The following is a 27,727-nucleotide window of genomic DNA, read 5'->3' as shown; positions in this document are numbered from 1 at the left end:
TCTGCAGGTGTGACTAGAATGGGCAGAGGAGGTTCTGCCGACAGATGGAAAGGTGTTTGCCACTCGAGGTGCCAGCTTTTCTGTCAGGGATGCCTGAGTTGCCGCAAGCCCCTGCTGCTGTGGCTGGGCTGGCCAAGTTTCTCTCTGTTGAGTCTGGTTCCCATTTCCCACCAGTCAGTCCTACGGATGCTGGTTTATTTGCATACTTCACGCTGACCTTAGATTGAAAGCCTCTCATTCATTGTTTTTGAGCTCAGTGTTTAGATAGCACCACCTGCCTCTGCCAGCCAGGTCACCTGGTAAAGGAAGCGTCTGGGCTCTGACAGCCCTGTCATCCATTCTGTGTATGTGAAGAAGTGCGGCCCGTGTTTAGGGCCATTCTAAGAACATTTCTCTATAGGAATGCCCGACTTCTTGATGTCTAGAGTTCCAGGATGGTTTTCTAAATCTTTTTCTTTCTTCTCATTGTAATCATAAGACAGTTAAAGGCTGTTTTGTGCAAGGCTTGTTTTTACACATTGCTGCAGGACCAGAACTTTCTTCCCCTTCCTGGGAAGGCTGCATGTGGTGGGAGTCACACAGGACTGACTGTGGCTGGTGCCCGGTTTTGATGACCAAGCTAGGTTGGTGCTGCTCTGCACTGGGGCTCGGGGCTGTTTCTTCCTTGGGATATCTCCTTTCTTGTCCCTTTAGTCTTCCCCCATCACTCCCTTGCCAAAAGAAGAAAGAAAGAAAATGTTGCTGTTCAGTATTAAATCTCTTTTGGTAACCTCTGGCTCTTTAATTTTTCACTTGGATAAAATGCTATTAAAACTGCTTCCTTAAAAACATCTCAGATAAATGTGCCAGATTCTGATGCAGGTATCTTGAAGCCATTTCCAGCCCATTGATTTTCTTGAGTCTATAAACTTTTTTTCTCCGATACTGCTGGAGTCATGTCCATTCCATGACACAGCGTCTGTGTGAGGCTGCGTGTAATTGGGTTCTGATGAGGCACCAGTTTCTGTGGAATCATCTCACGTTAAACCCCAGACACGAAACAGAACTTGCTTATGACTTAGGGTAGGCAATGAACAGTCATCTCTCTGTGATATGATAGAGAGTAAACCAGCAGATTTCTGCCTTTTAAATAAAATAGTAAAATTAACAGTTATTTAGAATCATACTGTGTGACTTTTTAAAACATATTAGGAACATTATGAAACTACAGAAGTGGATTAGGTGAACTAGAAAAGACCACTCCTTAGTGAGGCTAGATGAAATTAAATGTATTATCTCAATGAAATTAAAAATCTAACAAAATAAATGGCATCATTTCTTAAAAAAAAAAAAGGTTTATTTATTTATTTGAAAGTCAGAGTTACACAGAGGAGAGGCAGAAAGAGAGAGAAGTCCTGCATCTGATAGTTCACTTCCCAAATGGCTGCAATGGCCAGAGCTATGCTGATCCAAAGCCAGGAGCTAGGAGTTTTTTCTGGGTCTCCCACATGGGTGCAGGGGCCCAAGGACTAGGGCCATCTTCCACCACTTTCCCAGGCCATAGCAGAGAGCTGGATCAGAAGTGGAGCAGCCGGGATAAGAACCGGTGTCCATATGGGATACCAGCACTTCAGGCCTGGGCGTTAACCTGCTGTACCACAGCACTGGCCCCCATGTCTTATTTTTTTTAAAGATGTATTTATTTGTTTGAAAAGCAAAGTTACAGAGACAGAGGGAGTGGCAGAGAGAGAGGATTTCAATCTGCTCATTCATTCCCCAGTTGGGTGCAGTGGTCGGAACTGGGTTGATCCGAAACCAGGATCCAGGAGCTTCTTCCAGGTCTCCCATGTGGGTACAGAGACCCAAGGACTTGGACCATCCTCCACTGCTTTCCCAGGCCATAGCAGAGAGCTGGATTTTTTTTTTTTTTTTTTTTTTTTTTTTTTTGCCACAGAGTCTTGGCTTTCCATGCCTGAAATGCTCTCACAGGCCTTTCAGCAGACCAGGAAGCCTCAAGGGTTGATTCTGAGGTCAGAGTGTTACTTACTGCGGAAGTCATTCTAGGAGTCTGCTGTGAGGACTGCTTCTCTCCTTTTTAATTCTATTATTATTACCAGGCACTTGATGTTATTTATATGATCACTTTTACACCTAGACCTATCTATGTGTTGACTTTAACATCTAATACTATCATTTTAACAGTTAAGATGGCATTTATACCACCAATTTTAATGGGTTTGGAGTCCTATGACAAGTTTTTAGGCTGTACCCTTAGAACTAAGAATCAACTGCAAATCTTGTTCTCAAACTACGCTCTATATGTTGTATGTATGTGGGTGCAAACTGTTGAAATCTGTGCTTAGCATGGAATTGGTCCTCTGTATATAAAATCAAACTAAAAATAAACCATAATGAAGAAGGAGATGGGAGAGGGAGAGGGAGATGGGATGGAATCGGGGTGGGAGAGTTTATTGGGGGAAGAACCACTATATTCTTAAAGTTGTATCTATGAAAAAATGCATTCATTAAATAAAAACTTAAAGAAATTAAATGTATTAACCAAAGTATATTTCAAAGTTAAATACAAACTTGAGTTAAGGTCAATTTTAACTTGAGTTAAAATTGTTAAATGGAAATAAGTCATCTCCCTTTTTCAAATGTAACACTGCTATGCATTTAAATTTAAAAATTAGCTTTAATATCTACTGTCTACTTAAACCATGTGGAATATAAAAATTGTGAATATGCTTGTGGGGGCTGGCATCATGGGACAGCAGGCTAAGCCACTGCCTGCGATGCTGCTATCCAATGTGGGTACCTGTTTAAATCCCAGCTGCTCTACTTCCGATCCAGCTCCCTGCTAACGGCCTGGGAAAGCAACGGAGGATGACCCAAGTGATTGGGCCCCTGCCACCCATGTAAGCTCCTGGCTCCTGGTTTAGCCCAGCCTAGCCCTGGCCATTGTAGCCATTTGGGGAGCAAACCATTGGGTGGAAGGTCTTTCTCTCCCTCTCTGTAACTCTGCCTTTCAAATTAAAAAAAAAAAAAAAAAAAAAAAAAAACACAAACTATTGCAGTGAATATGGAAGGCAGGAAGGAAACTGGCCTAATTAGAGTCATAGTGCATACTAGGAAACAATGAAAATAAAGATATGGAGGGACAGGCATTTAACAAATAAACATTTGTTATGCTTAAGTACTAAAATGACTGTTACTGCAAAAATATCCAGAATAAACAAAGTGTTATTTTGCTGATGGTTATTGTATCTCTAATACAAAGGATAAACAAACTGCCTGAATACTATCCATGGTTTGCCTGTCAGAGTGGACTCTGAGGCCAGTGCTGTGGCCCAGTGGGTTAAAACCCTGGCCTGCGGCACTGGCATCCCATATGGGCACTGGTTTAAGTCCTGGTTGCTCCACTTCCAATCCAGCTCCCTGCTAATGTGCCTGAGATAGCAGCAGAGATCAACCCAAATCCTTGGGCCCCAGCACCCACGTGGAAGACCTAGAAGAAGCTCCTGGTTTTGTGGGCATTTAGAAAGTGAACCAGCGGATGGAAGATTTTTTCTCTCTCTGTATCTACACCTCTATGTAACTTTGTCTTTCAAATAAATAAAATAAATCTTTAAATAAGAAAGAGTGGACAGGACTCAGATCCCAGGGTCTTGATGAGCTGTGCCATCTACTTGAGTAAACAAAGTAACAAATAATATGTCTTTTTTTTTTTTTTTTCAAGATATTTTTGTTATTTTCTTGTAAATTTAAATGTAGTTCACTTTTTAGAGATTGAAAAGGGGGGCTGACAATTTAAGGAACTTACTTAATGTGGCCAGGAGGCATTCCTACCCACGTCATTACCCCTTTGCTACAACTGAGGTATGTAAGCCTGAAAGGTCCAGGACACTGGAAGAAACAAATCCATGTGTTTTCTGCTGTGGTCTGGCAGCCCCAAGCCTGATCCCTGTGCTTTCTGCCCCTCAGTTCTCTCCTGCGCTATGGTGGCAACCTGTCCCTCCAGAGTGCCATGAGTGTGCGATTCAACAGCAATGGGACCCAGCTCCTGGCCCTGAGGCGTCGGCTGCCCCCTGTGCTCTATGACATCCACTCCCGCCTGCCCGTGTTCCAGTTTGACAATCAGGGTTACTTTAACTCGTGCACCATGAAGAGCTGCTGCTTTGCAGGAGACCGTGACCAGGTGAGTGCTCTGCCTGCTGTATCCTGCATCCTTCACGTGCTCTCCTCTCTGACTGTTTCCATACTGGCCTGCCTTCTCAGTGGGTATCTGGGGACCTTTTGGCTTAAAAGTGAGTTTGTTCTTCGAAGCTGACACCGGGTGAATGTGAGGCACACGTGATAACCAGAGGCTGGCCAGTGTGGTTTTAAGGAACCTGACTCTGCCACGTTTATGAACAGATTTTGATTCCGAGAGCGTGTCATTTCAAAAGAGAGGAGGAAGTCCATGGAAAATTAGCATGCCAGCAAGACATTTTTGGGTGTGTCAGTAAAACCCAAAGTTGAATAAATGCCCTAGGTACCATCCAGGAGACATGCATCTTAATCCTAAGGGGCATCTTGGAATGGCAACTTTTTCTTGACTGAAATGGGTTGAGCAGTTATATTGAGAGAGAACCAGATGCTAACTCTGGCCAGCATCACAACTGGGATTGGAGAGCCCGGAGGTAAGTTTGCAGCCTTTTCTCTGATGTACACTCAGAACTGCCCATTTTAAAACATACTTGGCATTCTTGCACCTATCTTCTTAGCGAAGGAATTTCTGAAGTGGATGTTGGTGACCGGTCTGAGTAATTGAGCTGACTAAAGGCAAATATAAAGATTGACCAAATCAACAAATAGAATTTTTTTCTTCTTGAGCATAACAAGTCTTAATTAAAAAAAAAAAAATGTTATCAGGGCTGGTGCTGTGGCTTAGCCCATAAAGCTCCTGCCTCTGACCTGACATCCCATGTGGGTGCCGGTTCAAGCCCCAGCTGTTCCACAAATGATCCAGCTACCTGCTAATGGCCTGGGAAAAGCAGTGGGAGATGGCCCAAATATTTGGGGCCCTGCTACCCACATGGGAGACCTGGAAGAAGTTCCTGGCTTCAGCCTGGCCCAGTGCTGGCTGTTGTGACCATCTGGGGAGTGAACCACCAGATAGAAGGTCTCTCCCTCTTTCTCTGTAACTGTTTCAAAATATATAAGTAAAATCATCTTTTCTAAAAAAAGTTATTTCAAAGGCAGAGAGCGAGCGAGAGAGCACACTCCCATCTGCTGTCTCACTTCCCAATGGCCAGGATGGGGCCAGACTAAAGCTGGGAGCTGGGACCTTAACCCAAGTCTACCCCATGGATGGCAGAGACCCAGCTACTTGAACCATCTCCTTTGCCTCCCAGGGTCTGTGTTAGCAGGAAGCTGGAGTCAGGAGTAGAGCTGGGCGTCAGACCTCCCCTCTCTGATGAGAGACTTAGGCATTCTAACTGGTGTCGGGACCACTAGCTCCCTGTGCACTCCCAGCACAACAGACCTTTACATCTACATCGGAAAAGAGAAAACCTTAGTCTCTTACTAATGCTTAAGTTTTCTTATATCTTTGGACCTATCAAATGTGTCAAGTTGTGACATATAATTTTTACAGGCTGTACTCCACCTCTTTAGAGTTATTTTGGGGCCTAATACATAAAAGGAACAATTCTTTGGGAATCTGCCAACACCATATTTTTGAAGGAAGCTAGGATTTCTTTCTTTCTTTCTGTCTGTCTGTCTTTCTTTCTGTCTTTCTTTCTTTCTGTCTTTCTTTCTGTCTTTCTTTCTTTCTGCCTGTAGACTGAGGTTGCTAGAGGCTCCCTAAATGTTGTAGTTTAAGCATTGGCATATGTAGTAGGAACAGGATAAATACTAGTTAGAACTTAGCTGCATATACAAAGGTAAGAATATCCCTTTAAGTTTTCCAAGCTAGGAATTTCCCCTTTTATAAATAGAGACTGTATCTAAATTCAGAACTTATACTGAAGTTAAAATCCTAGGGCTTACTGAGCTGAGATTCACACTGCCGACCACTAGGTGGCCTCAGTTACATATTCATGAGCCATGTCTAAGAGACCACATAGTACCTGAGTGACTTTTTAAAAACATTTTTATTTATTTGTTTTCAATTTATTCGAAAGAGAGACACACAGAGAGACGGACACAGAGAGATCTTCCATCTGCTTGTTCACTTCCCAAATGCCTGCAATAGCCAGGGCTGGTCTAGGCCAAAGCCAGGAGCCTGGTGCTTTTTCTTGGTCTCCCACACGGGTGTCAGTGATACAAGTACTTGAGCCATCAGCTGCTGCCTCCCAGGGTGCACATTAGCAGGAAACTGGAATGGAAGCAGAGCAGCCAGGACTCAAATCTGACATTCCCAAATGAGGTGTGGGTACTCCAAGCAGCATGTTAACCACTGCACCAAGCGCCTTTCCAATGACTTGGTTTTAATTTTCATGTATGCTGCTTCAGGCCCTTTGTTTCTTGAGTGGGAAGAAGTAGTTTCTGGAGAATATCAGATTTACAAGAGAGCAGATAACTGCCTGTTACATGGAATGATTGGTTTAGCTTCATTTGGCTGTGGAAATGGGAACCAAGGCCCTCCTCACCACCCCTCTTTCTTATTTTTTCCTTTCCTCTTTCTATTGATTTGCTACCCTCTTTCAACCTCTTATGCATGTGATTCATAGTTCATGAGTAATAAGGAACATACAGTAAATGTAGTGGTCTTTTTGGCTTTATTGCCAGAAACACAGGGGTTGAGGGACAAGTGAAAGAAGTCAGGGAAATGGGTGTTCCTTCAGGTTGTGGATGGGAGCCTGAGCTTCATTGCACAGAGTGCCTGGAAGACGCCAAACAAAGGTCTCTAGCCAAAATGCCTGCACCTAGACCACGTTCCTTAGCCTTAGCACCACTCACATTTTGGCTGGATGACCCCGTGTCGTGTGGGACTTTCCTGTGCATTGTTGGTTGGTCAGCAGCTTCCCTGGCGCCACTAGATGCCAGGAATATCCTCAGTTGTCCTGTGGACAACCAAAAAAGTCTCCAGAAATGGCCGAATGTCCCCTGAGGGGAAACGTGTCCCAGGTAGAAGGTGTCTGATCTCAGTTGTCGTTACCCATTTTGCCCAGAAGCACCGGGGCAAGTATTGCCACAGGCAGGACCACACAAGGTGTTTTGTATTGGTCCTGTGTATGAACATTGAAGATGAAGTGATTTTTGTCTTTAATGTTATACATAATGATAAAAATATTGAGTGGCTTGATTTTCTCTATTCATATTTGACCAACTTATTATTTGTGGTTTTTGTCCTATGGGAGGAGTTTATGGGCATTATATTCTCTCTGACATACCACACTGCATTTTTCTTGGAATAAGTGGTTTTGGATGAAGGAGGATCAGTTATTAAGTCTTTTTTTTTGGGGGGGGGGGGACAGGCAGCGTGTACAGTGAGAGAGAGACAGAGAGAAAGGTCTTCTTTTTGCCGTTGGTTCACCCTCCAATGGCCGCCGCGGCCAGCGCGCTGTGGCCGGCGTATCGTGCTGATCCGAAGCCAGGAGCCAGGTGCTTCTCCTGGTCTCCCATGTGGGTGCAGGGCCCAAGCACTTGGGCCATCCTCCACTGCACTCCTGGGCTATAGCAGAGGGCTGGCCTGGAAGAGGGGCAACCAGGACAGAGTCCGGCGCCCCAACCGGGACTAGAACCCTGTGTGCTAGTGCCGCAAGGCGGAGGATTAGCCTATTGAGCCGCGGCGCCGGCCAGTTATTAAGTCTTAAAAGTCTGTTCTTAGTCCCCAGATGGATTATCATAGGCATATAATGTAGGGAATAGGAATTCAGAGATTTCTGTATATTTGTTTGTATGTTTTTCATTCCTTGGGGACTAAGAAATGTAGCTAAACTCATCATTGTCTTGTATCCAAATGCTGGCATGCAGTGAGAACACAATATTTATTGAAGTGAATCTTGAATACTTCAGTCAATGTATGGTATTAAGCTCCCTGGGCTTAAGGCATCTCTAACTGTAAATTAGGGTAGATACATATCATTTTTCCTACAGAAATTCCAGGGGGCTTTAGTGAGATGAATTAAATAATGGATTTACAGTGAAAGTAATCTAGTGGGCTTATGGCTTTTAAGTGTTAATACAAGAGGCCAGCCCTGTACATGTCCCAGCCCTGGAACATGTCTCTTAAAGGTGATTTACAGGCTGTGACTGCACACACAGGGCTAGAGCAGCAGCTACCACAGTCACAGTATGATCTGCAGAACTGGCATGTTGTATTCTCCGGTCTAGACAAGATCTTTTTGCCTGTTTCAAATTCCAGAGCCTACCCTTTCCTTATATTGATCATTATGTTTGACCTTGTTCCTGGGTGCCCTGAGAACTCCCCCAGCCTGAGACTGTGCTCTGGAACTCTTCATTTAGTCATAGCTTGGGTAACCATCCCAGAGAGGAATCTGAGAATTTCCATAATAGGAATGAACAAGGACAAGAAAAGCAGTCAGGGATCCTATCTATGCGAGACAAGTCTTCTGGCTTTTAATTACGATGAGATTAGTCAGTCCACACAAATGGACCTCGATACTGTGCCAGAGAGCCTGTACTTTTTTAAGATTATTCTAGGCTCAATAGGTAATTCATTAGCCTCAAAATGAAATTAACATTTCAAGGAATTGGATTCAGGGAATGAAGTGTGAAATATGCTAAGCCCAATTTGTGTCTTCCCCATGCTCATTGCCACCTTTGTAGATGAGTTCTAATTACAAGAGTATTAAAGATCATTTTGTACAAAGCTGACAAAAACCAGACAAAACTGAAACTAAGAAAGGCTAGTTTAGGCAAGTCACAAAATATACAACCTGCGCCAGAATGGAACCCAAATTTCTAGGCTCTCAGTATAAATATTTCATTTCACTCTATAAATGTTCATAACTTGATGCTAATAGGAACAAGACAGGCAGTGACAGTCAATGAATTGGGCTGAGAGTAACAATAGGAAGTGATGGGAACTGTGGTTAATTGGAAAAACCGATGTCCCATCTAAAAGGGCGGCTTCTGTTGAGTTCCAGCCCATTGTTGCCATGTGGGCCTTAGGTGGCCGGGGCCTTTGGTTTTTTTCAAGGCAACGTAGATTTTTTATGTGATGTCTCATGATTTTTAGTTATGCAACAAACCATACTTCACTGTATGAATGAAATAAATCTGCGCACCATACCTATTCTCAACAGCCACTAGTTTGAAACCTCTTTGTTTCTTTCAGCAGGATATTTTTTCTCCTGTTTGGTTCCATGGTCTGTGGGCCACTAAGTTGTGGATGAGTGGAGACAGATCCCTTCCTCCTGGCCCCTGCTGAGCTCCTTCTAACCTTGTGCCCATCCCCTCGATGCAGATGCTTTGCTGAGCACCTGCTGCGCCCCGGATGCTGTGGGAGACACTTTCTCATGATCTTGCCAGACAGTCCCCTCTCTGAGACTTTTATTCATTTTGTATGTACCATATGGCTTGTTTATTTCTAGTGTAATATTTTAATTGTTTGATTTTAATAACTCCTTCCATGAGATCAGATGATAGAATGACATCACTTTGGCTGGGTACCAATGGAAACAATTAGCTCCACTAAAGACTTCCGTGTTTTTTTTTTTTTTTAAGCCGGCCCACCTTCTGTTCTTACCTTATACTGAGGAATGTTACAGTAGAACCACATTCCTCTGGAGGCTGCCGGAAGCCCAGGCTCTCCCCCTTGCTTCTGCATTGTACTTGGAGTTTGGCTTTGTTCTCTCCTTGAAGCCTGCCTGCCTACATCGTGCCTTCTTACTTCTACACACTCCTCTGTGCCTTCAGTGAGCCAGGCTCTTAGCAGGGTTAAAAAAGAATGCCAGTGTTTCACCTGCTAGCTCTTCTGGGACACACTTGGAGGACAGCACTGGCTCTTGTCCCCACTCTTTTACAATTCCTTAAATGGCTCTTGTCCTAGGTTGTGAGTCCAGCGGAGTGTGTCAGCCTTCTGGGAAAAAAGTCTTTCAAGCTAACAGGCATGTGTGCCTGGAAATGGATAGCCTGGTCATTTGCAGATCTTCTCTGTGCCTGGCCTGCATAGCTCCTACATCTTCCTGAAAGAGAGATGGGGTGGGCAGAAAGTGTAATCAAGTTTCCCTAAGAAGCCTGAGCACTGGTGGTCCTGAGCAATGCAGTCTTACACAGGTTCTTCTTTTGAACTTGATAAATGGCAAGAACCGCCCCCTCCCCAAATTGTGATAATAAAAGCATCCTATCCCATTCCCTGGAGAAAAGAGCTGACTTGTACCTTGTGAATCCAATAAAATGGCTTGAATGCATGGCCTGGCCCCAGACATTACATCAGCACTCAGCCTCTCTGTGTTGATGTTATGTGGGTATAGCAGAGGTACAGGAATGCACCAGTAAGTGCTCTCCAGACGCGAACAACACCCAGTAAAGGTGTAGCTTTGCTCATCAAAGAACTCCGTGCCACCCTGATTAAGACCACCGGGGGTCTAGCACTCCATGTGTTCTTCCTGGTCTGAAATACAGATAGATACACCCACGCACACACATACTTTTTTTAAAGGAATAGATTTCTTTATTATTTTTTATTTTCATTTTATTTGAAAGAAAAACAGAAAAGAACAGAAAGAGAGAGAGAAAGAGAGCTCTATCCACTAATTCACTCCCTCCAAATACCTGCAACAGCCAGGGCCCAGCCAGGCTGACGTCGGGAGCACAGTATTCAGTTTGGGTCTCCCGCAGGTAAGGGAGCCATCACCTGCTGCCTCCCAGGATGCGTATTAGTAGGAAGCTGGATAAGAAACAAAGTAGCCAGGACTCGAACAGGTACTCTCATATGGGAATGGGGCAACTTGAAACCACTGTGCCACACACACCAACTCCAGATACACTTTTTTTTTTATGGTGAAAAAACATATCTAGAATTAGCCAGACTCAGTTTAGGTGATGCCAGTTTTGTTGGCAACATCCAAAGCATCATAGTCAGGAGCCCGTCAAACATGCCTCCTTCTCTTGGTCAGGTCTGACCAGAGTATTGACCTTGCTGGGACATCGCCCTTGGCCACGTCAGTGTGTAGAGTTCCTTCACAGGCTGTTTGATCTGGTGCTCGCTGGCCTTGACATCCACTTGGAACTCAAGTGTGATGTTGTCTTCTGTGTTCTTCACAGCAGACAGTGGTCAGGGGGAGCTTGTTGATGGCACAGTGGTCAAGCTTGTTTTGCCTGGGGGCACTGTTCCCAGGAGGCCTAGTGTCTGGGCCGACAGAAAGTAGATGTGCGGATCCTTGTTTCAATTGTGGCTGTGGACACCTTTCAGCATGAGGCCTTTGCGTTCTCTTTGGCTTTAGGAAGGGCAGGAGCTTTCTGCTTTGCCTTTGGTGCCATCTTGGTGAAAATTCCAGGTACACTTTTTTTTTTTTTTTTTTGACAGGCAGAGTGGACAGTGAGAGAGAGAGACAGAGAGAAAGGTCTTCCTTTGCCGTTGGTTCACCCTCCAATGGCCGCCGCGGCCGGCGCACCGCGCTGATCCGATGGCAGGAGCCAGGAGCCAGGTGCTTTTCCTGGTCTCCCATGGGGTGCAGGGCCCAAGCACCTGGGCCATCCTCCACTGCACTCCCTGGCCACAGCAGAGGGCTGGCCTGGAAGAGGGGCAACCGGTACAGAATCCGGCGCCCCGACCGGGACTAGAACCCGGTGTGCCGGCGCCGCTAGGCAGAGGATTAGCCTAGTGAGCCGCGGCGCCGGCCAGGTACACTTTTAATGGGAGGAATATTCAGCTCTCTTGGATTCTTGGATTCCATACTTTGTTGTTACTGGTTTTTGTTGTTGTTGTTGTGGTTATTGTTTTTTTTTGGTTGGGCAGAGGGAGTTGTCTCCTTGCCTTTCTTTTATATCTTAAAACTTTGGTCCTTTAAAAACTTTTTTTTTTTAATTCTCTGATGTATTTTCTTTTCTTTTCTTTTTTTTTTTTTATTTGACAGAGACAGAGGGACAGAGAGAAAGGTCTTCCTTCTGTTGGTTCACCCCCCAAATGGCTGCCACGGCCCGAGCTACACTGATCCAAGCCAGGAGCCAGGTGCTTCTCCTGGTCTCCCATGCGGGTGCAGGCACCCAAGCACTTGGGCCATCCTCCACTGCCTTCCTGGGCCACAGCAGAGAGCTGGACTGGAAGAGGAGTAACCGGGACTAGAACCCGGTGGCCATATGGGATGCTGGCACCGCAGGCAGAGGATTAACCAAGTGAACCACAGCGCCAGCCCCTCTCTGATGTATTTTCTTTTCTTTTCTTTTCTTTTTTTTTTTTTTTTAAGATATATTTATTTATTTGAAAGTCAGAGTTATAAAGAGAAGCCAAGAGATTCCTCTGGGTCTGCCACACGGGTGCAGGGGCCAAGGGTTTGGGCCATCATCTACTGCTTTCCCAGGCTGTAGCAGAGAGCTGGATTGGAAGTGGAGCAGCTGGGTCTCAAATCAGCACCCATATGGGATGCCAGCACTGCAGGCAGTGGCTTTATCCGCTATGCCACAGCGCCAGCCCTGGTCCTTTAACTTCAGAAGCATTTTGCTATCCACTGTCATACCTGAATGCTCCCAGTGACTTTGGTTGTATGTAGTTGAGCAGATTTCATCACCGTGTGAAACTGAAGCCCACAGTAGTTTGAAATTACAGATTGAGTTGTTAGCTGAACCAAGACAGGACTTAGTCTCTTTCTTCCAATGGCACCCTCTTCCTCATAGTCACACTGCCACCTGTGGTACAGGAACTGAGTCATGATGCTATGGTCTTCCACAGACTGATGAGGAAGAGCTAAATGTAGATGTGTGGTGGAGGAATTCCTTGTATGCAAAATTTTAGGAGATTTTTATTTTATAAAGAGAAGGTAGACTAAAAATACCTCATTAAATCAGCCATTTTAAACTCTTTGTGAATCCTAGACCTCCGAAAATCTAAAAGCTATGCATACTCATCTCAGAAAAATGCATTTGGGACTGGCATTGTGACACAGTGGATTTAAACAACCATTTGCAAAGCCAGCATCCCACATCAGATGCAGTGAATCTCCGCTGCTCCACTTCTGATCCAGCTCCTTTCTGATACCTAGGAAGCAGCAAAAGATGGCCCAAGTACTTGGACCCCTGCTATCCACATGGGGGAGCTGAATGAAGTTCCAGGCTACTGGCTTCCACCTGGATAGTCCTGGCCATTTTGGCCTTTGGGGAGTGAACCAACAGGTGGAAGATCTCTCTGTCTGTCATCCTTTCAAATATATAAATAAATCTTTAAAAAATGCACATAGCCACATAATTTTGTATAAAATGATAAGGGATTTATGGGACTCCTGAAACCTAGAAATTCAGGTATTACCAATCCAGGGTTAAGATCATCTTTGAGTCCATTTACTGATGCTGTTTAGAACTTAGAAAAATTAACAGGTTTTGCAGTGTCTGCGAGTAGGACTTCTATATTTGGTCTGGTTGATAATTGTGGAGCTGTAAAAGAACACTAGACAACCTAGATTTCTTCTTAGGAACAAGTGGGATTGATGTGATCTGTTGACATGATATGACAGTTATCCTTGAATGCATAGTTCCTGCCTGGGAATCTGGGCCCCATTAGGGAATCCCAGGTAGATAGCAATGAAAAGGACCAGAATATAACCTTTCCTACCTTACCTGCCCTATTGGCCTCCTTAGACATTTAACTTTCAGTAACTCTGGCTTTTTTTTTTTTTTTTTTTTTTTTTTTAAGATTTATTTATTTAAAAAGCAGAGAGAAAGATCAGATGCTGGCACAGCAAGTGGAGGCTTACACATATTGCTCCTCAGTGCCGGCCCCAACTGTTCCCCTGTGCGGGTGTCTTCCAATTTTAGAGAAAAAGGAAGCTCGTGTTCACCCCTCAGACTGTTTGGAGCTTTGCTTGACTGAAAGCTTACAAACATACTCACCTGTGGACTGCAGGGAGCAATGCCTTCTGCCCTCTTCCCAATTCTCACATACAATGAGCAAGGCTCAGAAAGGGGAGATTGAATGATGGACGCCTTTTGGTTGGTGGCCACCTATTTTGCATAGGCTTCCAAAAGGTTTTGCCAAATAAAGATTCATCTTTAAGTAATACAGGTACTTTGTTACAGGCAGCTGCTGGACAAAATTTCTTTGCTACTGGTTATTTGACTTATTAGCTGCTTTTATGAATATTTTTATTAATAGAATTTTCCTACTTAAACACTAAAGATTGGTTATTAAAGGATTCTCAGATCCTAATGGAGCTGAAATGGTAAATGGGCAAAAGAAACAAGAATATTGTGACCTCACATGCACAAATAGGAATAATTTAATCTAGGGCCATGCATATTTGTATGCTTGTATTGGAAGCCAATGGAATTCTATTTCTCCTACCATAAATAAGTCCTTTTGCAAAGAACATGTGCTGTAACTGCTTTGAATGGTATTCGTGGCAGGCAGAGTGTAAATGAGATGATCAAAAGTGTATTATATGCCGATTAGCAAGCGTCTTTCTGGAGAGCAGACCACAAGGTGGTTCAGTCGTGTTGTCTTCCCTTCTGACATGAGATGGGGAGCGGAGAATGAGAGCGGTGTTTGACTTGAGTGTTAAAATGGCAGTCTCTCTGCTGTTGCTGATGGCTAGAGAGCCTTCTGGTTTCTCTGTCCTAGTCAATACAGTTAATTAGACAGGCATCGCCATTTACTGGAGAATAAAATTAATCAATTACCATGGAAGCAGCCTTTGGAAAGAGCTGTGTAAGTTGATCAGTACTCAGTGAATAGCCACTGATTGATGTGTTTCCTTCTCCATCAGCAGATGTTGGGGAATCAAATGCTGTGCGGGACCTGCACACACACACTCTGTTGAGAAAGCCGTGAGAGGTTTTTCTGTTAGCAAAGGGCCCAGGCAGATGCTGGGTTATTCTTGGATTATTTCATGTGGATGGCTTGTCTTTCTGCTTTCCAGAACTTTTTCTTCTTTTTAACTTGGCTTTTTGGGGATGGGACATTTTTTGTTTATATTTATATTTGAAACCCTATTAGATCTTAGAAGATAAATGGCTGCGAGTTATCTGATTCCAAATCAGTCCTTTCTTTAATTTGTTTAACCATTAAGATTTAAGTAAAGGTATTAAATGATTTTTTCCATGAAAGTTTCTATTTTTTTCCATGAAGTTTCTATTTCCATGAAAGTTTTGCTGCGGCCAGCCATGTTTAGATCCTTTTTTTGAAACTTCAAGTCACTAAAAATTTCTTAAGACTTGGGTGACTCTACAAGGGAGGACTATTTAAAGGCATGGCCATCTCTGGGTATTCGGCTAGCAAAACATCTTATAAATAGAAAAAGATTTTTTTAGAGAATATGTGTAATTTAAGAGATGGAAAAGAGGGCAGAATTTCTTGGCGGGGTTGCTGGGCATTGTAGTAGTACCAGAGAATATGGAGTATAATGTAAGTGGCTTGTTTTCTGTAAAGGTTAATGAAGGGACACAGGAAATGTTGGCAAATGAGACCATGGCAGAGCACTATTGTGCTCTTTTCTTCAGTGTTAGAGGTGGCAGTCACGGTGGGATTCCTTCTGTGTTGAGAAAGAGCAGTTGCTGATCTGTCCTCATCCTCGAGCAAGTTAATGCCTCCATACTTTGAGCAGGTTAGATACAGTCCTGCCATGCACTGTGTCTGGGCTGCGTTCAGGTCATATACGGGTTGCCCTTTTACCCCAGTATGAATAAACAGAGGCATGGGTCTGACTGTGGCCAGCTGTTAACCCTTGTGGACAGTTGAGAAGAATTATGGAACAACTCATGCTCATTTTTGCAATGCTATCATCTCTCTTAAAAAACAAACAAATTAAGTTCCACTCTCTGATCTGCAGTAGTCTATGTGTCTTATTCTACTTCCCCTTCAACTCAGCATTTTGGGAAATGGGGCCTTGTTGCTTAGATAACAGAGTACTTAAAACATTCTTTTCCCTCCTTTGGAGTCCTGAGTCCTTCCCGACTCTCCTTAGAAGGATACAAGGTAAAGACTCACATGAAGTGAGTTTTTAGTTTGTGGTTTACTCTGCTGACTATTTAGAACGAGGCAAAATAAAAACTTATAAAAGGCAATGAATTCTTCATATTCATGTCCTTTCTTGGCCACAAAATAACCTCTACCTTATCTTGTTTCTGCCTTTCTAAAACTGAGGAGTAAGCTTAAGTTTTTTTCAAAGTGGTGCTTTTTTTTTTTCTTATTTATTTACTTATTTGAGAGAAAGAGAACACACACTTCCATCCACTAGTTTACTCCCCAAATGCCCACAGTGGCTCGGGCTGGGCATTTGTCTCCCACAGTAGTGGCAGGGACCCAAGTACTTGAGCCATCACCTGCTGCCTCCCAGGGTGCACATTCACAGGAAGCTGGACTCAGAACAGAGCTGGAACTAAAACCCAGGCACGCTAATAAGGGACCCAGGTGCCCAACCTTGTCTTCATAGCTAGGCCAAATGCCCAACCACCAGTGGAGTTTTAAATGTGAATGCTGGTCCTGAAGTCCTACCTCACAAAAGGAAATGAGACATGTTAAGCAGAGGTATTTGTGGTAACCATTTTTTCTGTTGTTTCTGTAGCTTGCCTATTCATAGCCAGAGGCCCCCAGTCAGCTCCATTCCCAAAACACCAGAATCGCTGGGCAGGAATGCACAGATGCTATTTGAAACTAGATATATCGAGGTAGAAAGGAAAAGAGAGAGAGAGAGAGAAACCTACGCTTCTAGTTTCACTACTTGAGTTAAAGTTCAATTTTATGGTAAATTCAAATAATTGTGTTTCATAAATTATTATACATTTTGGGTCTATTTGGTTTTATTGGCATTGGCCTTTTGGTCTCTGGTGTTTTTTGTTGATTTTTCCTTGGATCCTGCAGCAAATATTTGTGATTGGCCCACCAAGACTTGCAGTGTCCTGCTGGTCCTCTTGATAACTCACCATCCTGCCCAAGTCCAGGAGGCAGTGACTCTGGCAATACAGCTTTATTTATTTATAAGATTTATTTATTTTTTATTTTATTTTATTTGAAAGGGTGACAGAGATCTCCCATACAGAGGCCCACTCTCCAATGGCTGCAACAGCTGGAACTGGGCTAGGCTGAAGCTGGGAGCTTAGAACTCCATCAGAGCCTTCTGTACCCGGTGGCAGAGGCCCAAGTACATGGGCCATCTTTTGCTGCTTTCCCAGGTGTATTAGCAGGGAGTTGGCTGGGAAGTGGAGCAGCTGGGACCCAAACTAGTGCTCTGATAAATGATACAGGCATCACAGGCAGCAGCTTAACTCACTGTGCCAGAAAACCAGCCCCTGCAACAGAGGTTTAGAAGAATCTTTCCAACTGCTCTGATAATCTCAAGTGTATCCTTGGACCCAACCCACTTGAACTAGTCTCTGTTTCCACATAGCCTTAAAAGGGGGCAGCAGGTTAAGCCACCTCCTGCGGTGCTGGCATTCCATTTGGGTGATGGTCTGCAGTCCTGACTGCTACACTTCTGATCCAGCTCTCTGCTAATGGCCTGGGAAGGGCAGTGGAGGATGGCACAAGAGCTTGGACCCCTACCACCTATGTAGGAGATGCAGAGGAAGCCCCTGGCTCCTGGCAAAGGCCTGGCCCAGCCCTGGCCACTGGGGCCATTTGGGGAGTGAACCAGCAGATGGAAGACCTCTCTCTCTCTCTCCCTCTCCCTCTCCTCTCTCTATGTAACTCTGACTTTCAAATAAATAAATAAATCTTAAAAAGAGGAAGAAGACAAAGGAAGTTAATAGCTACCTTGTATTTTCAAATAGCACAGCACTCTGTTCTCCCTTCTGGAACACCTTTTTCCCGGACATCCGCATAACCTGCTCCTTCATTTCCTCCTGGACTTTGCTCAAAATGCCATTTCATCAGAGGGGCCTTCTCTGACCACCGTATCAAAAGCAGAAACCAACCATTGGCCCTCCCTCACCAGTACTCTGTGTATGCCCTAACCTACTGTTTCATTATTTTCTTTAGCACTTACCATCACTAGGTACATACACACACACACACACACACACACACACAAACTTTCTTTTTTAAACTTTTTGACCCTCAGGAACTTCAGAACATTGGAATAAGTAGAATTAAAGGATTATTTTGGTACAAAGAAAATTTTAAATCTATGCATATGTGACATTTTTTAAAAGTCATAGAAAGTATGCATTATTGAAAAAACTATGGATTTCAAAAAATTTTTTACACCAAAATAAACTTAACCTTCGATTCTATTTATCCACAAACTTTATTTTATTTTATTTTAAGATTCATTTACTTGAAAGGCAGAATGACAGAAAGATCTTTCATCTGCTGGTTTCACTCCCCAGATGGCCACAATAGCTGGGACTGGGCCAGGCTGAAACCAGGAACCAGGAGCTTCATCTGGGTCTCCCACGTGGGTAACAGGAACCCAAACATTTGGGCCATCTTCTGCTGCTTTCCCCATGCCACTGACAGGGAGCTGGACCCAGAAGTGGAGCAGCCGGAACTCAAGCTGGCGCCCATATGGGAAGCCAGCATCATAGCAGCGGCTCTACCTGCTGCACCATAACTCCGGTCCCATTTTTTTTAAAGTACCTCATATGCATCTAATTTCTTTTCCCACCATGTGGAATGTAAGCTTCGTGAGGACAAGGACAGTTTCTTGGTCAGCTCTGCATTCCCTTCCCTGGAACACTGCCCGCCTCTTAGCAGACATTCAGTAAATATTTGTTTAATGAATAAAGAATGAACTCCTTTTTATTTCAGTCTCAAAGTCAGCAGTGTCCCAGGCAGCCAGATTTTAATGTTGGACGAGGTCCAGCAGACAAGCATGAAATGAAATGCCATAAATGAATTCCTTAGAGGTGCTCTGTGGTTCCGGTGTGTGTGAATACTTAAAAACAGCTGGCTAGACGTCAGTGGGTCAGGACCCCTCTCCTTGGCAATCCCCCGGGGCTGCTCCCTTGTCAGGGCGTGGAAGAGCAGTTCTAAGAGAAAGAGAGCAGGAGTGGCCCTTAGGCCTGCCCTAGAGGAAGGCTTGCATTCTACGCATGTTCTGCATAGTTACCAGCTGTCCCATCCATTCCAGTGGGCTGGACTCCGGAGTTTTCTTCCTTCTAAGGCAGGCTCTGAGTCAGCATTCTGCGCGGAGTCTCCTTTTCCTTTTTCATGTCTTCGCCCCAGCGCACAGCTGAGCAAGTTGGGAAGCACTGATCCTTCACAATGAGTGAAACCTCTGAGAAGCTCGGCTGCGGGAGTGCTCTTTTTTAATATGTATTTTTGTTTGTTGAGCTTGTAGAGGTGGGAGGGGAGCAGGCATGTCTCGGGCATTCTCCATGAAGTCGATAGCCTCTTGTAAATGCAAAGCGTGATGAGCCATTGAGGAAGAAACAAATTGTAGATTGTACATTTGATCTGTCCCCCTCCCTCTTTGTCTTACTTTGCATTCAAGTAGTTGATTCAGAAATGCAGAAAACAATAGCAGAGGAGGAGAGAAGTGAGGGGGAGAGAGGAGAGTGATGGAGGAGCTGGCTTCGGCCTCAGGTGATAGAGTTTGATCCTGTAGGGTGGGGAAAGGATATGGAGGATACACATCTGAGTTACTGTTCTGGGGAGGAGGAAACATGGATACTGATGTAGCAATCCCTCCAGTCCTTGGTTGAGGGCTGCTCCTGTGGTGGGTTCACTCCCAGAGCAGCCTGCAGGCAAACATGTGGACACTGGCAGCTGGAGATCAGGCAAAGCATCCCCAAAGCAGTGAGGCCTGAGGAACACGGGCAGAACACCAAAGAGAAAGCTGCGCCGTGCTTCCTGTTTCTGCTGTGTTGTAGACTCCGTGAATGCCACTGTTTGGCTTTTGTGCCTTCCATCCCTTCACCTTTTAAACCACATCTTTCCTTAAGGTTGGCTCAGTGCTCAAATCTTGATGTGTCTGTGAATCACTAGCCGCCTTATTTCTCATGAAGACACCTAGCAATTTCGACTTCACAGACTGGTACCTGTGTTGTATTTTCTAATAGATGTATGCTTCTTGGGAAACCCAGGTTTTACCTTCCACATCTCTGTAAGCACCGAGTGCCTGACATGTAAGTTCTCCATCAGTGTGTAATGAATAAGCCTTTCCCCATAACCCTGTGGGTTATTTTGTGAAACAGGCTTGGGCTCCTGAATACGAGCTGCGTAACTTTAGCCAGAGTATCTTTCGTGGGCTCCAGGAAGTGACAGGGGGGCCTCTAAAGTCAGGACAAAGAGGGAGAATTTTTAAGAAACATTCCTGAAGTGTAAAGACGAACAGTGGTCTATGTTCACTTTGTTGTGCAGCCATTATTGCCAGCATCCATTTCCAGCACCTTCTCAACATTTCAGACTCAAATTCTGTATCACTACATAATAACTCCTTGTTGCTTCGCCTTGCAAGCCCTGACAACCAGGTTCTAGATTATTTCTGTGCTCTGACTACTCTAGGTACTGCTAGGTTGGTTTCTGTCGCTACTGTTAAGGAAAGTTTATATTTGAATTGTAACAGGAATGAGATGAATAAATGTCCTTGTCTTGAGCATTCTGTGTAGTCATTTTTCAGGTCACTTAGGCTGGCAGCATAGGGACGCTCAGGTCTGATTTGGCTCCCACCCGTTCCTTCATGGAGTAGTTGAATAATATTAAATAAGCCTCCTGGAAGAACCAGTCTAGTTCTCATTCTGCAGATGAGAAACTGAGCCTGCTGCTTTTTCCACTGTGCCCTGGGCAGTCACCTCGCCCTTAGGGAGAGCATTTGCTTTACTTCTATATCTGCCTGCCTTTGCCTCTTTCCTCCTGTTCCAAGTGATTTGAACTAAGCTGATTTTTGAAAGACTTGCAAAGTATTTAGTAAAATATAAGGGCACTCACAATCCTTAGAAAAATCGAACTAAAAGACAAGTTTAGGGGCTGGTGCTGTGGTGTATGGTTGAAGCTGCCATTCCATATGGAATCCCATATGGGCACAGATTCAAGTCCCGACTGCCCCCACTTCCAGTCCATCTCCCTGCTGCTGTGCCTAAGAAGGCAGCGGAGGATGGCCTAAATCCTTGGGCCTCTGCACATATGTTGGAGACCCAGATGAAGCTTCTGGCTCCTGGCTTTGGATTGGCCCATTTCTAACCATCACGGCCATTTAGGGAGTGAACCAAGAGAAGATTTCTCTCTGTCTCTCTATTCCCCCACCCCCACCCCGTAACTCTGCCTTTCAAATAAATAAATAGATTTTTTTAAAAGATAAGTTGATTTTGGTACAAAAATGTTTTGAAATCCATTTGTATTTTTTTTCATAATACACATTTTCCACGAACCTTTTGGATGTTAGGCATGAGATTGTAGGTATGCTGGACTTAACACTTTTTTAGAATTGTTCATAGTATCATTTTCAAGTTAAATTTTTTGGAAGTGTAGGCTTTTCTTTTTGTAGGAAAATAAGCAGATGGAACAAAAAGGGAGTAATCCTGACCTCAATTTAAAGTAAAACACTTTTGTTAATCTTCAGAAATCAATGAGCTCTTAGTGTGTTCACTTGTTGCTGTTAGATGGTGTTAGACAGTGCTTTTATGAGTCCAAATTAAGAGTAGATCTGGCTTCGTGTCCTCCCTTTAGAGATCAAGCAATTTGAAGTCGCCACATAAAGGAAGATTGCTTATGTCCTTGGCACTAGCTCGTGGCTGGGTTGGCAGTGGTTTCCTGCTCAAAGATGAGAGTTGGCAGCAGGAAGTTGAGGATGCTTAGCCTTGTGTGAAGGTGTCTGAGAAGCCCCTAGTTCTTACTTTCCACTCTAAATTAAAAAAAAAAAAATTACAACTGAGTGGCATTAAGGACATTCACAACCACCATCTATCTCTAGTACTTTTTCATCAAATTTGAACTCAATGAATAATAACTCCATCCTCCTTTCTCCCGAGCCTCCCACAGCCACTGTTCTACTTTCTGCCTCTATGAATTTCACTACTCTTACGTAGTGTAGGAGTACGTATACTCTTACGTATACTCTGTATAATGTCCTTAGGTTCTTCCATGTTGTAACAAACATATGGCAGGGTTTCTTTCCTTTAAAGACTGAATAATATTCCAGTGTATGTGTTATCACATTTTGTGTTGATGGACATTTGTATTTGTGGTCCTTACGAACAATACTGTAGTAAACGTGGGTGTATTGCTGAGTTTTAGAGTCTGTGCTTTCAGTTCTTGGATGTATACCCTAGGATCGGAATTGCTGGATCAGAGGGCGTCAGACGAGTTTTCCACGGGGACTACACAGGGCTGGTACATTCCTACCAGCAGTGCACAGAGCTCCGTTTTCTCCACATCCTCACCAATGCTTGTTTGTGTTCTTTGGCAGTAGCCATCCTGATACGTGTGAAGTGACATTTCATTGTGGTTTTAATTTACACTTCTCTAATTATTAGTGATATCGAATTGTTTTCCCTGTACTTTTTGACTATTTATATGTCTTCTTTTGGGAAACGTCTGTTCAAGTCTTTTGCTCATTTTTCAATTTGGTTATTTTTTTTTGAGTTTTATCCAACTCAACAAATTTTGGTTGTATTTTTAGCAGATATTTGCTCTGTGGTGTCCCTTATATGTATATGCCCATCTGTCTTGTTTATCTGTTTCTTTGTATGTCTCTCTGCATGGCTACATATGTAAGTCTGTATATGTTTGTGTTATATACAGTTATCATATATAATTGGATAATTATGTCCTCAGTATAAAAGTAATAATAAGAGTATATTTGTCCCAACAGTATATCCTCTCAGGCTCTGATGACTTCAACCTGTACATGTGGAGAATCCCTGCAGATCCAGAAGCAGGTGAGTGTCGCCACAGAGTGAACCCTTCTGTTGTGGCTCTATTGACTTTTGGTGTGTGCTGTGCCCTGAGATCACACATCTGTAACAACACAGGAAGATATTTCTCTCTCTCTTTTTTTTTAAGATGTATTTATCTATTTGAAAGTTAGAGTTATGCAGAGAGAGAGAGAGAGAGAGAGAGAGAGGTCTTCCATCCGCTGGCCCACTCCCCAACTGGCTGCAAAGGCCAGAACTGTGCTGATCAGTTTGTCAGAAAGTGACCAAAGGAAATTTTAAAATAAAAATTAGGGTCAAGTATTTGATTGTGAATACCCACACCCCATATCAGACTGACTCTGTTAAAATCCTGAGGCTCTGCTCATTTGCAGCTTCCTGCAAATGTGCACCCTGGGAGGCAACAGTTAATGGCTCAAGTACTTGGGTCCCTGCCACTCATGTAAGAGGCCCAGAATGAGTTCCCAGTTCCTAAATTGGGTCTGGTCTACCCCTGGCTGTTGCAGGCATTTGGGGAGTGAACCAATGGATAGGAGTTTCTCTCTCTCTCTCTCTCTGCCCGTCTTTTAAATAAAATAAATACATAAATAAAAATTTTAAAATTAGAAGCCAGATTTTAACTGTCTCTCAAAGATACCCTATTCTGATATAAACAGTGCTTAAATTTTTTTCCTCCTGAAACTTTTGGTAGGCCTCATGGATCTTTGTGTTTTTTTTATTTCCTCTCTCTTCCTGTTTCACACCTGAAATATTTCTGTCTTCTTTTATGTGCTTTTCTTTCATTATCCATCTCTATGTTCCTGCTCATTACTCTACAAACAGTTGTTAGGGCCTCCTCTTGTCCTCTGGCCTCCCTGGTGATGTTAACCTCCCTGGTGATGGCGTTCTTTGTTGATGGATAGGTATGTTCCCTGGAGCTTTGCCGAGCCCAGATGTCAAAAAAAATGAGAGGTGTTTCTGCATTTACTCTAGATATATTCTGAGAAGAGCCTGTACTTCCCATAAATTTGGATCTAAGCCATCTGAACTTCCAAACAGCATGGACCGTTCTTCATTCTTGATAACAGTGTCTTCACGGGCTCAGTGAGCATTACCTGCTGGGGAGAAAAATGGCTGTCCTTTATGTTTAGAGACGGCTCAGTGCAGCCAGCTGCTCCAGGTGATTCGTGACTTCAAACTGGAAAATGGCCATTAGGAAAATAATAGAGCACTGTGCCAAGTGTATTACACAAATCTGCCTATTGCTCAGAGTTTAGGGGAAGCTTTCAACTTTGCCTGTTGCTGAATTAACAGTATTGTTAAACATCTGCCTTTCAAAACCTGGTGAAGTCCATTTTCAGCTTAACTATCCAGTTGCTGTGGTCTGGTTGCCAACAAGTTGGGAAAAGGCTTTTCCTGTTCTAGTATTTGAAAGCGTAAGTGAAGCAGTTACCTCTGAAGCACAGCCTATGGGATGGCAGCGGTCTACGGAATGAAAGAGATGTTCTAGCTGGAGGTCATTCTGGATTAACTCTCCAGCCCCTGTGCGTCCTAGATTGATTAGCTGAGAAATGATCTTTGGCCTTAACTGTATCATTTACCTGATCTTGGAAAGCTTTTAATTAAGTCAGTGTGACTTTCAAAAAGAAAGTGATTAATCCCCTCCCATCCCCTCCCATCCCCTTTCCCCCTAGACGAAGACCATTCTCTCAAACCTTTTTCATGTGTGTATACAGAAAGAATGGAAAAGAGTTGGCAGTAATGTTTTAGGGTTTTCTTTTTTCCCTCTCCTTGCTAATTTTGGTACTGACTTAGAGTATGGACCACCTAGTTTACCAGGGCTACTTACTATAATAAAATACTACAGGGTGAGCAGCTTAAACAAGAGAAGTGCGCTTTCCCACGGCTCTGGAAGCTAGAAGTCCGATTAAATCTCCAGCAGCTTTCTTTCCTCCGGAGCCTCTCCTTGCCTTGCAGATGTCTGCCTCCTCGCTGTGTCCTCACTGTTCTCTGTAAGCGTGCATCCCCAGTATCCCTTCCTCTTCTTAACACTCATGGCCACTCCTGCATGCTCTCTGGAGATAGTGCCCGCAAGTCTGTGTAGTAGTTCCTCAGAGAAATGATGTCAGTTTCTTTGCTGTACTGACTTCCCTCTGAATTTGTTTGATCTCCTATTTAAGGATTAACTGAATAAATTCAGCCAAAGTAGTCTGACGAGGCCAGTGGAAAATCCTGGGCTTCTTGATTCCATCACATAAGCTGTTCTGGAGGCCACAGAACCCATGATCTGCTTATGCCCAGGCTTGGCTAGAAGCCCCATCGTTTCCACAGGGGCTGTGGTCTAACCTGGGTCCCTCGCCTTTACTTTACACTTGGGTTTCTTTGCACACAAGGAGAGTTGTGTTGGGTTCCTTAACTGGTAGTCGAGGAGTCTGTTTTCTCTGAATCACTCTTCAGCGTTACATCATCAGTCACAGCAAGTCTGTTTGATCAGCATCTTGCTCTGCATATAACTAAAGCAATTTATTTTCTTGAAATGTTTGTTTATTTTCATCTACTTGAAAGACAGGACTAGAGATAGAGAAAAAGAGATTGTCCATTCATTGGTTCATTCCCCCAATAGCCAGGGTTGGGCCAGCTGAAGTTAGGAGCCAGGAGCTACAACTATGTCTCCTATTTGGGTAGAAGGAACCTAAACACATAAGCCATCATCTGCTGCCTCCCGGGTTTATTAGCGGGAAGCTGGATCAGGAGAGGAGGAGCTGATGTTTGCACCAGCACTCCAGCACAGGACGCAGCGACCCTAGCTGCAGCTTCACTTGCTGCACTGCAGCGCCTGCCTGAGCCTCGCCTGTCTGGGGACAGCTTTCCCGCCTCTGTTCTGCCAGAACCACCCACTTTCTTTTTTCCCCCTTTGTTGATGAATCTTTCCATTTCCTTTCTATTCTTCCTTCTTGTTCTTTTTTCTCTACTTCTACTATTTTTTATAGTTAAATACTTCTCATAATTTTATGAAATTTCTTTTTTCCTCCTTTCCTATTCTATAATTAAATACTTCTTTTTTTCAAAGTTATACATGTATACAATTTTAAATCAATATAGATCTTGTTTTTTTTTTTTAAAGAAAAAACACATGATTGTATCATATCTCTCCCTATAATGTGCTAATAATATTACTGAATTCTCAACTTTGTATGTTTTGATTGACTTTCTACTATTAAAATCAGTCAATTTCCAAAAAGAGGCATCTTCAATCTCCTAGTTAGAGGGCATTTTGCCTGCACTTAAGCTGAGGCTCTAAGAATTAAATAAAGGAATCTGATGTACATATTTTTATTAAACCTCTCCACCAGCTGTTCTCATGTCCCCAGTCTGAGACTTCTTTTTTATTTATTTTTATATTTATTTATTTAAAAAGATTTCATTTTATTGTTTGACCCAATCTGAAACTTTTTTAAGTCAACTGCACTTGGCAACTCCCAGGCCTCTACTTGTGTCGGGAAAGGGCACTCAGGGGAGTGTGATGGTTCATTGTTCTTTCACCGTGTTTTGGATACACTGCTTTTAGCCCACTTTTCAACTGGCTTCAGGAATACTTAGCACCTCTCATTTTTATATGGGATATCTGTATTTTTAAATATTGGCAGTTAATTCACAGATAAAAAAAAAAAAAGACCAAAAAGGTTCTGCCATCCAAAGATGTATCCCTTGGGTTCCAGGTGTGAATGCTTGGATGCAGAAATCCTGTTAGGAGGCCTCTCATCCAGTCTCTTGCCTTGCTGGCTTACACAGGGCCCTTACATGCTCTCTCACTGTGCAGACTTTTTGAATACAAGACACTAAGGCAAGCTACACAGGGAAGCCGACTTGCTGTTCTATACCTTCATGTCATAGTCAAAACTTGACTTTCGATGACAAGCAGTCAGCACTTATTGAATGCCTGCTGTGTGCTTTTCCGTATGTGCCAAATGCTGAGAGAACCGGATGGAGATCCGTGCTGAGTGTGGGCCAAAGGCAAGGGCATGTTGCTCTCCATTGTCCTGCTTGGAAACTGCCAGTTTCTCTTAATGCTGTACAAACTCCGCACAGATGAAAGTTATTTACTGTGTGAAAGTATACTGACTTAATGAATTGGCTGCACAAGTCACAGACTTCCTAGTGAACTGAGATTGTTTTAAGATGTAAGACCTGTGTTTGCCAGAAAACTTGCTACGTGGCAAGATCAGGTCCACTTTTTTTAGTTGATGTCAAATAATAACTTGTTTCTGGAAATCACTTTAAAAATCAGAAGAAGGAATGAACTATGAATTTTGCTGTGTTAGAAAAAAACCCATCAGAATATTTTACACTGCTGAAGTAGGTAGGAAGGGTATCTGTTTTAATGTGCTGATGCTAAAGATAAAATAAGTAGACCAATAGTTACATTAGAAAGCCCAACTGGAATAGTGGAAGGAACGTCAGGCTTAGAATCATACCTGGGTTCAAGGCCAGTGCTGCCATCAGATGACTTGTAGGCAAATAGTGTAACACTAGTTGTCGAAGCCTAAGTTCTTCTGCAAAATACTTCCACCCTGCCTTATATCGTGTGATTATTTAATAGTCTCAGAAGCTTTCTGAAAGCTGTGTGCCTACAAACGTAAAACAGTGTTTTTGCTGTATATAAGGGTACTTCAAAAAAATGTGACAAATGGAGTTGAAAGATAAGTTTATCTTGGCAGAAAAATTTTAAGATCCATGAGTAGTTTTTTTTCATAATGCATATTTTCTGTGAACTTTTTGAAGACCCCATTGTGTATGTATTTAAAAAATAACTTTTTCTTTCAATTTATTTGAGACACTATGTGAGAGAGAAAGA

At 43.4% G+C, this 27,727-nt stretch overlaps 1 protein-coding gene and 1 long non-coding RNA gene across 5 annotated transcripts in view; both read left to right on the top strand.

The window, feature by feature from the left end:
• The window catches only part of DCAF5 (DDB1 and CUL4 associated factor 5), a 106,849-nt gene that overhangs the window by 57,145 nt on the left and 21,977 nt on the right, over positions 1 to 27,727 (top strand). For all 4 annotated transcript variants that reach the window (XM_008271825.4, XM_051826322.2, XM_070065145.1 and 1 more), the window contains exons 6-7: positions 3,964 to 4,177; positions 22,833 to 22,899. In XM_008271825.4, the coding sequence (XP_008270047.1) occupies positions 3,964 to 4,177; positions 22,833 to 22,899 (281 nt within the window). The remainder of the gene's footprint in view (positions 1 to 3,963; positions 4,178 to 22,832; positions 22,900 to 27,727) is intronic.
• Positions 4,184 to 20,964, top strand: LOC127484648 (uncharacterized). Its single transcript, XR_007911780.2, has 2 exons — positions 4,184 to 11,432; positions 11,780 to 20,964. It is a non-coding gene; the product is annotated as an uncharacterized lncRNA (long non-coding RNA).

This window comes from Oryctolagus cuniculus, chromosome 20 (genome assembly GCF_964237555.1).
Source record: "Oryctolagus cuniculus chromosome 20, mOryCun1.1, whole genome shotgun sequence".
Taxonomy (NCBI): domain Eukaryota; kingdom Metazoa; phylum Chordata; class Mammalia; order Lagomorpha; family Leporidae; genus Oryctolagus; species Oryctolagus cuniculus.
The sequence above is the reverse complement of the archived record's forward strand: the minus strand, read 5'-3'. Positions and strand labels throughout refer to the sequence as shown.